The 15,345-nt window shown below is 35.1% G+C and overlaps 1 protein-coding gene across 2 annotated transcripts in view; it reads left to right on the top strand.

The window, feature by feature from the left end:
• Window positions 1-15,345, top strand: part of ARID1B (AT-rich interaction domain 1B) — a 399,113-nt gene that overhangs the window by 135,733 nt on the left and 248,035 nt on the right. For both annotated transcript variants that reach the window (XM_069489032.1, XM_069489033.1), the window contains exon 4: window positions 9,324-9,434. In XM_069489032.1, the coding sequence (XP_069345133.1) occupies window positions 9,324-9,434 (111 nt within the window). The remainder of the gene's footprint in view (window positions 1-9,323; window positions 9,435-15,345) is intronic.

The raw sequence follows: 15,345 nt of genomic DNA on the forward strand, positions 1-15,345 counted from the left end.
GTTTAAGGTTGCTAAGTGTTGTGATTAAATAGTGTAGCAAAAATGTTAAAGCTAAAAATGGAGGGATGTTAAGAAACCAAAAAATTGAAAGATCTTTGTTTAATGTGTTTTTGCAGAGGAGGGGTGTTGAAGAGCAATAGGAAGTTACTGTTGTTTTCATGTAGTTTTTCAGATAAAAGCCGGAGTGGGCCTCAGTCCCACTTCTGGATTTCTGAAATAGTCTTTCATACCATTAACTTCATTTAATTTCATTTAAGTGAAAATGTTCAAACATAAATAGAAGCAGTTAGTAGTATACTGAACCTCATACATGCATCACTCTGCTTTCAACAGTTATGTGGCTGGTCTTGCTTCATCTATATCCTCCTCTTCCTCACCCACAACCTTGGTATTACTTTGAAGTAAATCCCGGACATTTTATCATTTAATCAGTAAATATTTCACAATATAGCTCTAAAAGATAAAGGACATTTTAAAAGAGTAATAGAATTACCACATTTAAAATATAATTTATTCATATCAATTTTCCAGTGTTCAAATTTCTAATAGTGTCATAAATGAAAACGTGTTTTTGTGGGGTAGTTTGAATCAGGATCCAGATAAAGTCCAATCTTAGAATTGGTTGATCTCTTAATCCCTTCATGTCATGAATTTTCCTCCATCTCATCTCCTCTTCTCTCTCTCGCTCTCATCCTCTTTCTTTTTCTTTTTTTCTATTGCCATTTATTTATTGAAGAGACTGGGTCTTTTTGTCTAGTAGAGATTCCCACAACCTGGGATTTACTAATTGACTCACTGTGGTTTAACATGTTCCTTCATCCATTTTAGTTCCTATAAATTGGTAGTTTGATCCATCAGCTTTCTCAAGCTCATTATCTTTTTTTTTTTTTTTTTTTGGCAGAATACTTCATTGCTGATCTGTTCATTGGGAGGCATAGAATGTGTTGATTTTCCTCCTTTTTAATGGCATCATTTATGCTATCCACAGTCTTAATTTCTGGTATAGTTTTATTGTATTATTTTGCATTCATCCTTTTGCCTCAAGACTGCCAGTAACAAACAGCAAAATGTGTTTTGTAGCACATTGCTACCAGGTGGTGTAGCTGTTAACATGATAAATATTCTTGGACATGTGCCCAAGTTTTGTTCAGTTTTGCATTTGTCCTCATACTTTTATTTTTGTGTTGTGGTGTCTAATTCTAAATGAAATCTCTTAGAAGCTGTCAGTCATTCACCGGCTTTTATTCAGTACCTATCAGTGCTAGGCACTGGGAATCCAAGAGGGATAGCATCCCTCTTTTAGGGAAATTAAGAGTCCAGTTTGGGAGATACATAACAAATAGTTAAAATATAGCATTGTAAGTTCTTTAAGAGGAGTCCATTTGAAGTTGCTTTGAGGTGGTTGTTTTGGAGGCTGGTGGGGTTAATTTCTTGCAGGATCTTAAAGACAACCAGATGCTTTGCAGACACAGGAGAAGGAACAATATCCACTTGCAATGGGGCGAGAGAGCTGCAGGCACAGAGGCCTGGAGAGGCAGTGGCCTGTGGCCCCACAAGCAGCTGAGAGGCTGAAGCTGAGCACTTGCAGCGGTCCCTGAGCCAGCCAGAGGCGAAGCTGGTGTGGTGGGTAGAGGATGTTTGAAGGGCTGTGTGCCCAACCACGGACTCTGGACGTCATCCTGTAGGTAGTGAGGAGGTGTATTCAAGGAAATGGGCAGGGATGGCCCAGCAGGCACGAGGCTGCTGTGGAAAGTGCCCGGTGCAGGTGCTGGCCTTCAGCTAAAGGACAAAGCAGGTGCACCAGACGGTGATTTGGGTTGGGTGATGCATCAGATGTGTCTGGATTTGGAAGAGATAATAAGGTGTAGGACAGCTCTGAGAAGTCCCATTTGAGTGGTGAGGCCTTTGGAGAGGAGGGGAGCCAAGGGGAAAGGTTCGTGGGATGGTTAAGACAGTCTTTTCTTGACATGATGAGCGCAAGGCCCTCTCCATACAGGTACAGACACTAATAATGCACTTAAGAGATGTGGAACTTCAAGTAGAGATTTGGAATCACTGCCAGGCTGGAGTCTCTGAGTAAAGACCTGAGGGACCCGAGTCCTCAAGGGGCCAGGCAGAAAGAAACAGCAAGTAGAGAGTCTTCAAGAACAGAATCCGGTGGCTGCTCGGCCTCATCATCTTGCCTCCTATCAGCATGTGGCTTTTTAGTAACTATTTGATGGTCACAAGTGGTAGGGAATGGCTTTCCATTCAAGATTGTGGAAGGGAATTTTTCATTTTAGTATTTCTTGTTTATTCATGATATTGGAATTGAATGTTTTGGAAGTGTGCGACATATAACACACTTAAGATTATAATTTTTAAAAGAGAATTCAGAATATATGAAAGTGTAGGATAATACCTTAAAAATTAAAATTATATTAAATCTCTTATATATAATAACAGTGCTTGAAGCTTCCAGTTGTTAAAATACAGTTTTTGTGGAAATGATGATATGTCCTTCACTTTGAGTTACTGTAGCATAATGATCATAAACTACCTGTGTAAGTTACTTAAGTGTTTGTTTCCTCAAGGTAACAAAAAGTAGTAAAACAGGGTAATAATGGGAGCTATCTTATGGGGTTCTTGTTAGGAAGAACTGTGCATAGTACCTGCCACAGTCACCTCTTGTTTCTGTGGGGCTTTGCTGAGATGGCAGGAGGGTGAGTGTATCATTAACATATGTGGATATGTTAATAGTTATATTGCTTTCTTTTTGGAAAGAATATTTTAAATTTACTTATCTACAAATAAAAATGCAGGGGAGATCAATAGCACACTGCATTTCTCCAACTGAGGTGATCTCTGGGACCAGGGCAGCCCCTCGTGGCTTCCAGGCATTCTCCCCATGGAGGTGGTCCCATCCTCCTCTCCACCAGCCTTACATGCCAGGACACTTTCTATTTTCCCTTAATTGATGATCCGAGTTTCCAAAGCATGAAGAGAAAAGGAGTAAGACATTATTCTAACCTAGATAACACAAGATTTTCTGAGACTACTCAAATCCTCATCCCCTCACTCTGGATTATTGCAGTGATAATTTAAGTGGCCATCTTTACTCTTCCTAGAACATCTGTGCTTCATGTGATGACTGGAAGAACTTTTTTTACATAGCGTGAGAATCATCATGTATTTCAGACCCAGAAGCCATGGTGGCTCCTTGTTGCTTTTTGCTTCCAACCTGAAGCTCTTTGTTGGACTTCGGAGACAACCAGTTTCTGCCAGCTTCCAGATGTATCCTCCCCGATCCCACTTGATTTTATTGCTATTTGTTTGTGGAGGCCAAAAGTGTTCCTCCCCCCTTCCCCTGCCCTGTTTGTTTCTCCATCTTCCTTTGGTTTATATCCCATATGCTCTTAAATTATTATTATTTTTTGTGTTACAGTCTACCCAATCCTCCTACCCCTCCCCTGCTTTTACTTTGCCACTTTTTGTAATGTAAGACATATAGTAATGCTAACATAAGCATTTTCAGTAAGTTTTATTCTATTCCAAATGATGTACTGTTAGTGTAAATGGACAATTCTTTTGTTAAGAGTACTTTGCCAGTGTGTATCAAAATTTTAAATGTACCAAACCTTTGACAGAAATTTTGCTTATAGAGATTTATGCTACAGAGATATTTCACATGAAGATGTGTGTACAAGGATGCCTGCTGTAGTGCTGTATGAAGTAGAGAAAGACTGGAAACAACCTAAATGTACATCAATAAGGGAATGGTTAAATAAGTTATGGCACCTTCAAATAATGCAATATTATGTGGCCATAAAAAAAATAAAATAGATATTTAGTTGCAGATAGTGAGCTCTACAATATGTTGTTAAAGAGTTGAAAATGATGCTATTTACAGAAAATATGCTTCAGCTGTGTATAAAGGCAAAAGAATTTAAATCTACATTTATACTTGGCAACACATTGAAAAATTGTGCAAAGATAAATAAATGGTTAGCAGTAGTAACTTTGTGGAGGGGATCCTGGGAAGGAGGAAATCTTTCCTTTCATTGCTTATCTCTTTGGGGTTTTTTGTTTGTTTTTATTTTTAATTTCAAGTTTTTTTTTCATCTCAGAATATTAAATATTAAGATATTGTTTATCTCTTTGTATCTTTTTTTAATTTCAGCATATTATGGAGGTACAAATGTTTAGGTTACATTTATTACGTTTGTCCTATCCGAGTCAGAGCTTCAAGCATGTCCATACCTCAGACGGTGCGCATCACACTCATTAGGTGTGAATATACCCATCTCCTCCTCCCCCTCCCACCTGCCCAACACCTGATAAATGTTACTTTGTATGTGCACATGAGTGTTGGTCAGTTAAGTCAGCTAATACCAATTTGATAGTGAGTACATGTGGTGCTTGTTTTTCCATTCTTATGATACTTCACTTAGTAGAATGGGCTCTAGCTCTCTCCAGGATGATACAAGAGGTGTTGGATCACCATTGTTTCTTGTGGCTGAGTAGAGTTCCATGATATACATATACCACATTTTATTAATCCACTCATGTATTGATGGGCATATGGGTTGTTTCCACATCTTTGCAATTGTGAATTGTACTGCTATAAACATGCTAGTGCAGATGTCTTTTTATAGTGTCTTTTGTTCCTTTGAGTAGATGCCCAGTAATGAGTATCTTTCAAGCTTATACCATGAGAATGTTTTCCCTTTTTAATTTTTTTAAAGCATCCTTGACATTTTAGTTTTTCGACATTTTCTTCAAAGTCTCATGTTTTCATTAATATTTAATTCATTTCGTAATAAAAGAAAACAGAAGCACTCACGCTCCAGGTCTTCCTACCAGGCCCTTGTGGTAGTTTTTATCTTACCCTTTCTTATGATAGAAGTGGGACACTGGTGTTTTCCTGTGTTTCATACTTGATATGTTAATGTACCAGGCAAAGGTAATGATCATAGTAGGCATTCAGTAAATATCTACTATATATATATATATATATATATATAGTGTGTTCGGTCATTAAGTATGAAATGTCCAATTTCCCTGTGTACTAAGTTTGACAGTTGATATCTCTGACAATTTCACTTTGACACTTCTTGTTTTATTTTTGTTGTGAAGGTACGTCCTCATTATTTCAAATGTATATTTTTTGGCTTCTGATTGTGTTTCAAAATTTTTTTTAGAGCAACTTTTGTGAAACCATTTAAGTCAAAAATTCGTGTTATTTTTCAACCATCATGGAGCCAATACTGCACAGACAGCTCAAAATATCAGTGAAGTGTTTGGGAAGGATGTGGCTAATGAACTCACAGTAAGTCGATGGTTTGAGAAGTTCCCTTCTGGTGATTTTAATCTTGAAAATGAGCCGCATGGGTGACTTGAGACCAAGGTGGATAATGATGAGCTGAAAGCTGTAGTGGAAGCAGATCCATCTCAACCTATGCATGAATTAGCACCAAGTTTGATGTTACTATTCCAACAGTATTGGACCATTGGAAATAAATCAGCAACTTAAAGAAGCTGGACAGAGATAGGTAGGTACCTCATTATTTAAACAACCATCAGAAATCGTCCTGAAGCTTGCCTTTCTTTGCTCTCATAACATAAAGGCATACCATATTTCTACACTGTGCTGTTATGTGTGATGAAAAATGGATTCTTTCTGACAGTCGTCAAGCGTCCAGCACAACGGTTGGATAAAGATGAAGTGCCAAAACATAGTCCAAAACCAAATATTCATCAAAAATAGCTAATAGTGTCTGTTTGGTCGTCCAGCACGGGTATTCTTCTCTACAGCTTCATGAAACGTGGTCAATCCATTACAGCAGATGTCTACTGCAACCAGCTGGATGAAATGATGAGGATGCTTTTGATTATGCAGACGAGATTGGTCAATAGAGATAGGCCAATCCTCTTGCAAGACCACATGTTGCAAAAAAACAACGCTGCTCAAACTACAGAGGTTGGCCTTGGAAACTCTCTATCATCCACCTTACTCACCAGACCTTGCGTTAACTGACTGCCACTTCTTCCAGGCTTTGGACCACTTCTTGCAAGGGAAAATATTCAATTCTCAACAGGCTGTGGAAAACCCCTTTCATGATTTCATCACCACTCGCTCTCCAGGCTTCTTTGCTGTTGCCATAAACAAGCTACCGTTAAGATGGCAAAACTGTGTCCATAGTTTAGGCACATACTTTGATTAATTGTACTGCTTCTTGTTTGAGATATAATAAACTAAACTTGTGATTTGAAATCGGACATTTCATATTTAATGACATAATGAAACACTTAAGTGAAAATTTCTGAAAGAAATGTGTACACACCCCTACCTCAAACTCTTTTAACACTTTTGCTGAGTCAGTTTCCTTTTTACCTTTGACTCATGACATAAAGAAGGTTAAGACCAGAGCCCATCAATGATTAAAAGTTTGTGGGTGAAATGTAGCAAAATAGTACTGAATAAATACTGAATAAAACGTTCTGAACGGGAAAACCACATTCTCTTATCTTGGTTCTTGTGCATTACACAATATTATTACAATATGATTTTCTTTAAAGAGGCATGACTTTTAAATGTATGGCAGATAAATGTGGTAATTACTTATATGTGTGTACTAGTTTACACACCAGTGAATACTAGCATAAATGTATAAATAACCAAAGATAGAAATAATGTTTTAAAATTTAAAGCTGTGTATATTTGTTTATAAAATTATGCTAAACATATTCTTTATTTTCTGACACTGACATTGTTTTCTTATTGTCTGTTACCTTACTTATTTCTATTTACACTTCTTAAGAAGAGAATAAGTGCATACCAAAACCAAAAAATAAATATAGCTTTGAAGTTGAAAAAGCTAAAGTTTGTTGTGGGATATAACTTTTGTAGTTTTACTAAACCAGCCAAATAGACTTCAGAGCCCCATGGTAAGTTATATGTAGATGATGATTATTATAGGTATATCTTGGTACCTTTTGTCTGTGCTCTCTTTGTTAAGTGAATCCTTATGTTCAAACATAAACTGAGTCAGAACAAGTTCCCTTTTCAGCGATTCTCACAAAATTTTGTTTTGGTTTTATTTATGACTATATTTAATAATTGAAAGCTTCTTATGGTTAGGAACAGTATTTGAGATTTTGGTGGAACCTAATCATTTTGAACTTTTAAAGCCCGAAAAAGTGAAATGTAATATCATAATACATTTTTCTGATAGCTATCATAGTCTGTTCAGAGTTACTTATTTTGGGGGTGGGGGATTGTGATATCTAAATTGAAATGTATATCCACTGTCATTGTAGTGGTCTTTTTCAACTCCTTTAATAAGCAGTTCATTTAGCTAAGAAGAAAAAATAAAAAGAAATGTTAGATAAATGGGTAGCAAGCAGGGCCTGGGAGCCTGTTTACTGTTTCCTAACTGAAGTTTACTTTAACAAAAAAAGTGTCTAAGCACTGCCCATAAACTGTGTGTGTGCACGTGTTTGAGGAGAAGGCAGGGTCTGCTCCTTTGTTCACCCATTGTGAGGCTGTCTTGCACCTTTGTGCTTTTTTGTAACAGGGTGAAGGCCCCTGAATGGAGGCCTTTTGCCCTACTTAATTTGAAATCCTTGCTGTTTATGGAAAGGAACCCACCAGGCACCCAGCGGGAAGTCCATGTGACAAGTGGAAGTCTAGGATCTGGAAGAAACATGGTGCTGGAGGAGGGGTGGTGATGAGAGTGGTAATAATCTCTTAGCCTTTGCTTTTGTCCCCCACAAGCCTAATTGTTACCCTCTGCTGGCAACCAGACTGAAGAGCTACCCTTTTAAGTATCCTTGGATTGCATGTGCTTACTCTTACCTCACTTTTATTGTTATCAAATAAAAACCCATACAACTGGGATTGAATTTGCTTACAAAAGTGTGATATTAACTGAGTATCATATGTTACTATTAGAGGTTAAGTATCTGCTTAATTTTGGGGGGCCGAATGGAGATTAATTTAAAGCAAAGAATAGTTGCATGTGAAAATGCTGGATTGTTGGCATGCTCCTTAATTTCACAGTCTGTTTATAAAGGCAGGTTGCACCCACACTCGGCTAGTTAAATCTAGTTTGCACAGCTTGTGTACTTTGTAGTACCAGCTATTGGTCCAAAGTTTCTTGGCTTAAGAAGCCATGTAATTTTAAGTGTATACTGTGTTAGAAAGGGGTGGGACATCAGAAGCTTTTTATAGGGTTTCAACTAATAAATATTAATTTTTAAAGTAATATTTTAGGGATTTAACAGAAGTAGAACTTGTATATCATGTTTCTTTAGTGCCAACCCATATTTGAACTGCAAGGAAAGGGAGAGAATTTTATTTTAAAGCAATATTTTCCATTCTTTTTTTCTCCACTTAGAAACTGGTTCTTCAACTTTCAGTGCCATTTGAGACATGCTATAATAAGTATTTAACATTCTGTCCTGCTATTTGACTTCAGGTGCAAATGATGGTAGAATGTTTAGCAGCTGAACATAAATCGTTAAGCAACTAGAGATCTGGTATACAGTAAATGTGGTATGGTGAGGTATTTAGGTTATGTAATACTAGCTCAGCACAATGCTGAAACCGTGTAGAATATTTCCTGGAAAGATGCCAGAAAGGGCATGTTAATGTTAAGTTTCTTGTCCCTATTCAGGTTTTTTTGGGATATGTTTTGTTCCCTACTGTTATTTTATTTTTTATTATGGTTCTCTGAAAACTATGCCATGTGAACATATGGAGACCTATACATATGTGTTTATTGGTTTTTGTAGAAACCAGGATTCTGTGAGCTTAATACAAATTTATGCTGTATTGAGGGTAATTGAAAGGGCATATTGAGATTCAGTTGATAATAAAGCTTTCATTAGTTATTTAATTTTTTTGAAGTAACCTTAAAGCAGCCTAACCAAAATCAGAATTAAACAAAACAAAATCAGAATTCAACAATGAAAGGAGATTTGGGTTTGCTCTGGTTTCAAAGACACTTTGGCTACAGCTGACCTCCTTCCCCATTTTTTACTGACTTAGTCATCTTCCTGCAAAACTCAGATACAGTACTTAGTTTGTATGGTCTCATAATAAATTTAATTTTTAACTTTATATACATGCATACTTCTGCTATTGGTGATTAGCTGCTTTTTAAAGAAATTTTATTTTTGATAATGTATTAAATCATAACTATATTTATTTGTCTGCTAAAATGTATCAATAACATTAGTTGATAGTTTATGATAAGCCTTTGCTTCATTTTTGTTACTGAAGAAGCTTATGTCATTGAGATATTTATGAAGTGCTTTTCTTTGTATTTGTGTTTGCTTAGGACCTGTCTCAGGAAGGCTATGGAACTAGGTCTCAACCTCCTCTGGCCCCCGGAAAACCAAACCATGAAGACTTGAACTTAATACAACAAGAAAGACCATCAAGTTTACCAGTAAGACATTAATGTGCTGATTTGGAAAAGTAATGAGTTAAAGATTTTTAGAAAGAGCTGTTGTTTCTGTTTGTTCTACTTTATATCATGACGTGGGAGAGAAGTTTCTACATTTCACGTATATTTTGTGATTTATTAATTATTTTAGGCTTAGTTGTCAGGAGCTCTGTAGTCCTGGATAAGTCTGTGTCATTTGTATGTATCTCTGTTGCAGAGTCCAGATGTGATTTGGAAGGTTTTAATTAAATGGTTGGTTTTGTGTGCAGGTGATTATTGCTGTTGTTTAAGTTTTCTGTAGGTTTTTGCTTTTTTGGTAGTGATACAGAACAGTGATGTCTATATGAGAGTTTGAAACCTAAAAGAAATTTGTACTTTGCAAAAGATATAAATGATGAGATAAAAAAAATCTGATAGTGATTTAAAAATCTTCTGGAACGTTGTATTTATGTAATGAGAAATTATCCAAAAGAAAGTATTTTAGTTTAAAATTTGACAAAGCAGTTTCTAAAGTATTTCCTCCAGCAAATACTGTATGGTAACTGGGGTGTCTGTTGGTTAAAGTAATGGTTACAGTATGGGTTATGTCTTTTTTTTTTTTTTTTTTTTAAAGAGGGAACCTAATTTAAATGAGGTTTTCTTTATTTACTAAAAGAATAAATTCATATAAATATTTTATACTATTTTCTTATACATTTACTTTCTTAGTAAAACATTTTGATTTGAAGAATTGTTATTGGTTAATTTCTATTAAGAAGGTTTAAGATAGGAGTTCAGGATAGCCATGATTTTAATTTTAATTTCAATTATGTTTCCATTAAGTAAGATTTATTATATTACTTCTAAACATTTGAGAACAAGCATTTGTAGTGAATATTATACATGACATTGGGCATGAATATCATACCCATTTTAATGTATATACAACCTTAGAGAAGAAGGTAAGTGATGGCTACAGGATGTGGACTATTTCAATCTGATGGGCATGTTTTTGAAACCCTAATTTTTACAGTTTTTGTGGTGGGAGAGGGTGAAATCTTACTGTGGTCTTTATTTTAGTTGTATTGGCTTATTCATTGTCTACGTATTTGGTTTTGAAGGAAGGAAAAAGGTAATGGATTCTGTATTTTATGCAGTAAGCTTTTTTCTTTAGATAATTTGCAGCTTGGTGAGCATGTAGTTTGTGTGTCTGTGTGTGACACATATGCATGCTGTTGATAAATGCAGCATTTGGTAAATATTTGGGAATTGGCTTGTAATTTTACGGAATTTCAGTTGACTCACGGGAAGCAGATAAACAGTGAATTCCACTTCTTTTCACCAGTTTTTTAGTGTTTTTGGAGAAGCCCAGCTTTGTAGATTTGTCATTGGCTGGTGATTTATACTGTGACACAGGTTGAAAAATTTGCTATAAATTGATACTGATTTAGTGTACTGCTTTCTTCATATCCACTGGAAAAACTTCAGTATTGGTCACTAGTACATGCTTCTTGTCATGGATCTGCATTGGAATGGATAGTTGATATTCAGCTAACTCTACAGCATAATTAGGAGTGGAATGATGGGCTGTAGTCCCAGAAAACTAACTGAAAAGTTTGCTTCTGGGATGAGTGCTTTTTAAGTTGATTACTGGAAAGAGGATGTAAGTATTTTAGGAAGTAAATCAATACATTCATCAGTAGTTTAAATTTTTTTCTGAATTATTCTATTTATATCTCTTTGTATATGTATAATGACTTACTGTCTTCCTTAATCTTTACCTTGTCTACTTCCCAAGAGCATTTAAGGTTGTTCATAATATAAATTTTTCTTGTGAAGCTGTTAAAAAAAAGAAATACCCTAATTGGCATTTTCTAGTTTTGTAAGTCACAGATAAATAGGATGCTGATTGACTCAGTAGCACTTTAAAGCACATTTCAATAATCTCTTTTTAGAGGGGAAAGTTTCCAGGTTTTATGGTAAGTATTAATATATAGAAATATCAGTTCCTGAATAAAGGCCAAACCTTTAGATCAGCTGGTATACCTAAAACTCCCAGTCTGTTAGGATGGAAATTGGCTTTATTTAAATGCAGTTTGGTGTGCCACTTTTCTTTCACCAGGACTTTGCATGTATAAAAACTTTCTATGTGGGGCTTACAAATATATTTTTATTTATGTGGATGCTTCATATGTTGTCTACTGTTAAGGTCATTATGATTTCAGAGAATGATTTGTTGGTATTGTTATGTCTCTAATACCATGTATTTTTATGTTGTTACTTTTATTAAATATCTTGTCCTCTAACTTAGCTAAGTTGATACTGTAGGGACTATGAAGCTATGTTTGTTGTCACACCTGAATTTGCTACTGGATCCTTTGTAGATTTACTCTTCTACTTTTCCTTTTGAAGAGTCAGTGATACAAATTTTGTCTTTTTACTTAAAGTCTATACATGATATTTGTAATCACTATTCTTGTAATTTGGAACTAAGTATATTGTGAGTCTGAATCTGTATCATTTTAAAAATGTAGTATAGTGATTTATACTGATTATTAACTATCCATTATATATATGACAATAATAAGAGTGCTTCTCAAGTAGTTATTTCTTCATGTTTTTGCTAACATTGAAATAGATTTTATAATATTTTTCTGCATGTGATAATTTCTGCATGTCATATTTTCTCTAGCGTGTTTGTTACACGGTTAGCAACTTTCTATTACAAAAAATCAAGACATTTCCAATATCTTTATGCTAGATCTATAATTTGATCCCTCGGTAATTTGTCCTCTCACCATTGTTTGAACCTGTTTGTCTATCTTTGATGTTACTAAATCCTTGGTGATCTTCAATAGCTAACACAATTATGTTTTTCAGGTAATTTAGATCTTCAGATCATCCACAGAAAGCAAATGACTGATAAATTAATACTTGTACTCTTGTGGTCTTGGGGCCATGACTAGCAATATTTATTTTTTGCTCAGTAGACTCAGACCTAAAGCTCAGAACAAATCTCCCTGAATGTTGTCCACTTATTTGTATACCTCTTAATCATATAGTTTTTTCCCTATTGAGATACATTAGCTTACATATCCTTGGTATTACTATTATGGATAAATCTTAACATAGGGAATATAATATAAAAATTGGCTTGAAGAGCTCTCTTCCATTAGAATATTATCATTAAATGCTATTAGAATATTATTAAAATTTGAGGATATTGTAGTTTTCTTTACCTCTGATATTAGTATGAAATGAAGCCAATATTTAAACAAAAGATACAATGGAAGGTCTAAAAGCTTCTGTAACTTATATGCCCCATTATTTCATAAACATTGAATATATTTCAATTTACATTCCAAGATAACCCCCAAAATTTGATTTTGTTGAGTGTTTTGTTAAATTTTCATGTCTTGTGGCATTTACTATTTATCCTTTATTACAGTTGTTTTTATAACTGTTTTGGCTCTCCTAGGAGATTAGGATCTTTTCAGGGTATTTATTACATTTTATTCAGAAAATATTTTCCTAAAAAAATTCATACAAAAACTTATTTTAAAATTAATTCTTACTCCAGTTTCAGAATTTTCTTTCAATTGCTAAAGGATCTTTTATATGGCATTGGAGCCTGTGCTCTCCATATGCTAATGCTGCTAAATGAGTAAATGAATGTGGCATCTGTATTGGCAGGATAGTATTATACCTACAACCATTTTGTTTTTTGAAATGACACTTGAGTTTTACCTTGGTAACCTTAAGCTTCAAGAAAAGAAAAAGTGGGCATTTAGGATAATTAAGCTAAAAAGAACATGAAAACATTCTTTTCTTAGTAATATATATTTTTTACTTATAAAAATTGACAGAAATGGTAATCATAATTTCAGTAATTATAGTACAGATAGATACTTTGTTAATAAAATACTTCTAAACATATTATAAAAGGAAGTAACACAAAAGGGGGAAGGTTTTATTTTCTTCCCCATTCAGCAAAGTAATACTTTTCCCTCCAGGGATTGAAGAGTTGTTAATACTCCTCGGTTTAGAAATAACTAATTTGTATTATTCTTCAGAGAGGCATGCCACTAGTTTTGTAGTTCAGATGGGGGAGGTCCATTATTCTGTTTACTTAAGATATAGAGTACGATCAGCTTAGCAGTCATATTCTAACAGTGTTTGAGAATAGACTGCTTTGTTGTGACCTTCTAAAATATATCTGTAAATATTGGTTGTTCTGGAAGGCCCATCAGGTCATTAAAAACCTTTCTGACCCTTTGTTACTTAAATAGGAAATGTCTAAAGAGACTAACATGAAAAGGGTTTGATCTGAGTTCACTAAAAAGGTACTTTCGTTGAGTTTGCAATTAGAAGGAAATATTAGGCTTTAGATAAAACATATGTTTTTTGGCCCTTTGTGAAAGGAAGGAGGTAGTAAATGCTGGTTGTTCTTTGAAATAGAGGGTGTTAAACAGGATATTGGAAGCCTGAAAGAGAATGGTTGGAAAACTGTTATTACCAAGAATATTCTTTGGGGGTTGGATATTAGCAACAGAGCATACAATGTTCTGCCTTTAATAAAAGAAAAGTACTGTTTGTTTTGGTTTTGGTTTTTTAAAAATCTTTAATGACACTTGTGTTGGTTAGGGGTCATGTACCTTGGAAGCATATATGAGTATTGATGATACGTTAAAAGGGACATTGTAAGTCTGTGGATTTGATAATATTGGTCCTATGAATGATTGGAACCTATTGGGAAAACCTAGGTGAAGCAGCTTTTCAACTGGGTTCAGCTTTTTACGAATTCTCAATCCAACCCAACTAGAAATATACATTGTTAAGATTATCTTAACCTGTTAGTTGGTAGGTTTTTGCAAAAATCAAAATCTGTCAGGTAAGAATTAGCTTTATGGCTACTGAATGAAGTCTTTTGAAAGTTTATTTGTAACTTGAACTTGATTTAAATGGTTGCCAGGAAAATGTTAAGAGTGTAGCTGTCTATTGATTGATCCTTCTCATATCATTCTGAATGTTTAAAAAATTACAACTTAATGAAAGAGAAATCTTACCTGTCATCAGGCTTATCTCACTGTTCAGAAGTGGATAATTCCTGTATACAGCTGGAGACCTAAGCTGTTTATTGTCTATGTTCTTTAAATGTTATTAAATAGAATATGTTGAGTTTTAAAGTTTTAGAGGAAATAATTTATAACGAGGAGGAGGAGATTCTCTGAAGGATGGTGCTTTGTCTGCTAGAGCATCTGCAGATATACTGATTAACTTGCATAGTTTTGAAACTGAAGGTACAGACACATTTTGACGATTTGAGGAAGTTTTAAAGGGAACACACAGTACTTCACTTTCTTTTTTTTTTTTTTTTTTGAGACAGAGTCTCACTCTGTTGCCCAGGCTAGAGTGAGTGCCGTGGCGTCAGCCTAGCTCACAGCAACCTCAAACTCCTGAGCTCAAGCGATCCTCCTGTCTCAGCCTCCTGAGTAGCTGGGACTACAGGCATGTGCCACCATGCCCGGCTAATTTTTTCTATATATATTTTTAGCTGTCCATATAATTTCTTTCTATTTTTAGTAGAGATGGGGTCTCGCTCTTGCTCAGGCTGGTCTCGAACTCCTGAGCTCAAACGATCCGCCCACCTCGGCCTCCCAGAGTGCTAGGATTACAGGCGTGAGCCACCGCGCCCGGCCAGTACTTCACTTTCTTACTTAGGATTTATCATGTTTTTGAATTCACTGGTCTATTCTATATGAAGACATCAGTTCTTTTCGGATTAAGGTTGTGAAGAACATTTAAGGACCTTACTTGAAATTCCTAATTTAGAAAAAGTAATAGTGACCCTGACAAATGTTTATTTTCCAACATGGATTATTTCATTAAGATGTGATGGTCTATAATTTTATTCTCTAAGGTATTTTCATATTTT

Source organism: Eulemur rufifrons, chromosome 15 (genome assembly GCF_041146395.1).
Source record: "Eulemur rufifrons isolate Redbay chromosome 15, OSU_ERuf_1, whole genome shotgun sequence".
Lineage (NCBI taxonomy): Eukaryota > Metazoa > Chordata > Mammalia > Primates > Lemuridae > Eulemur > Eulemur rufifrons.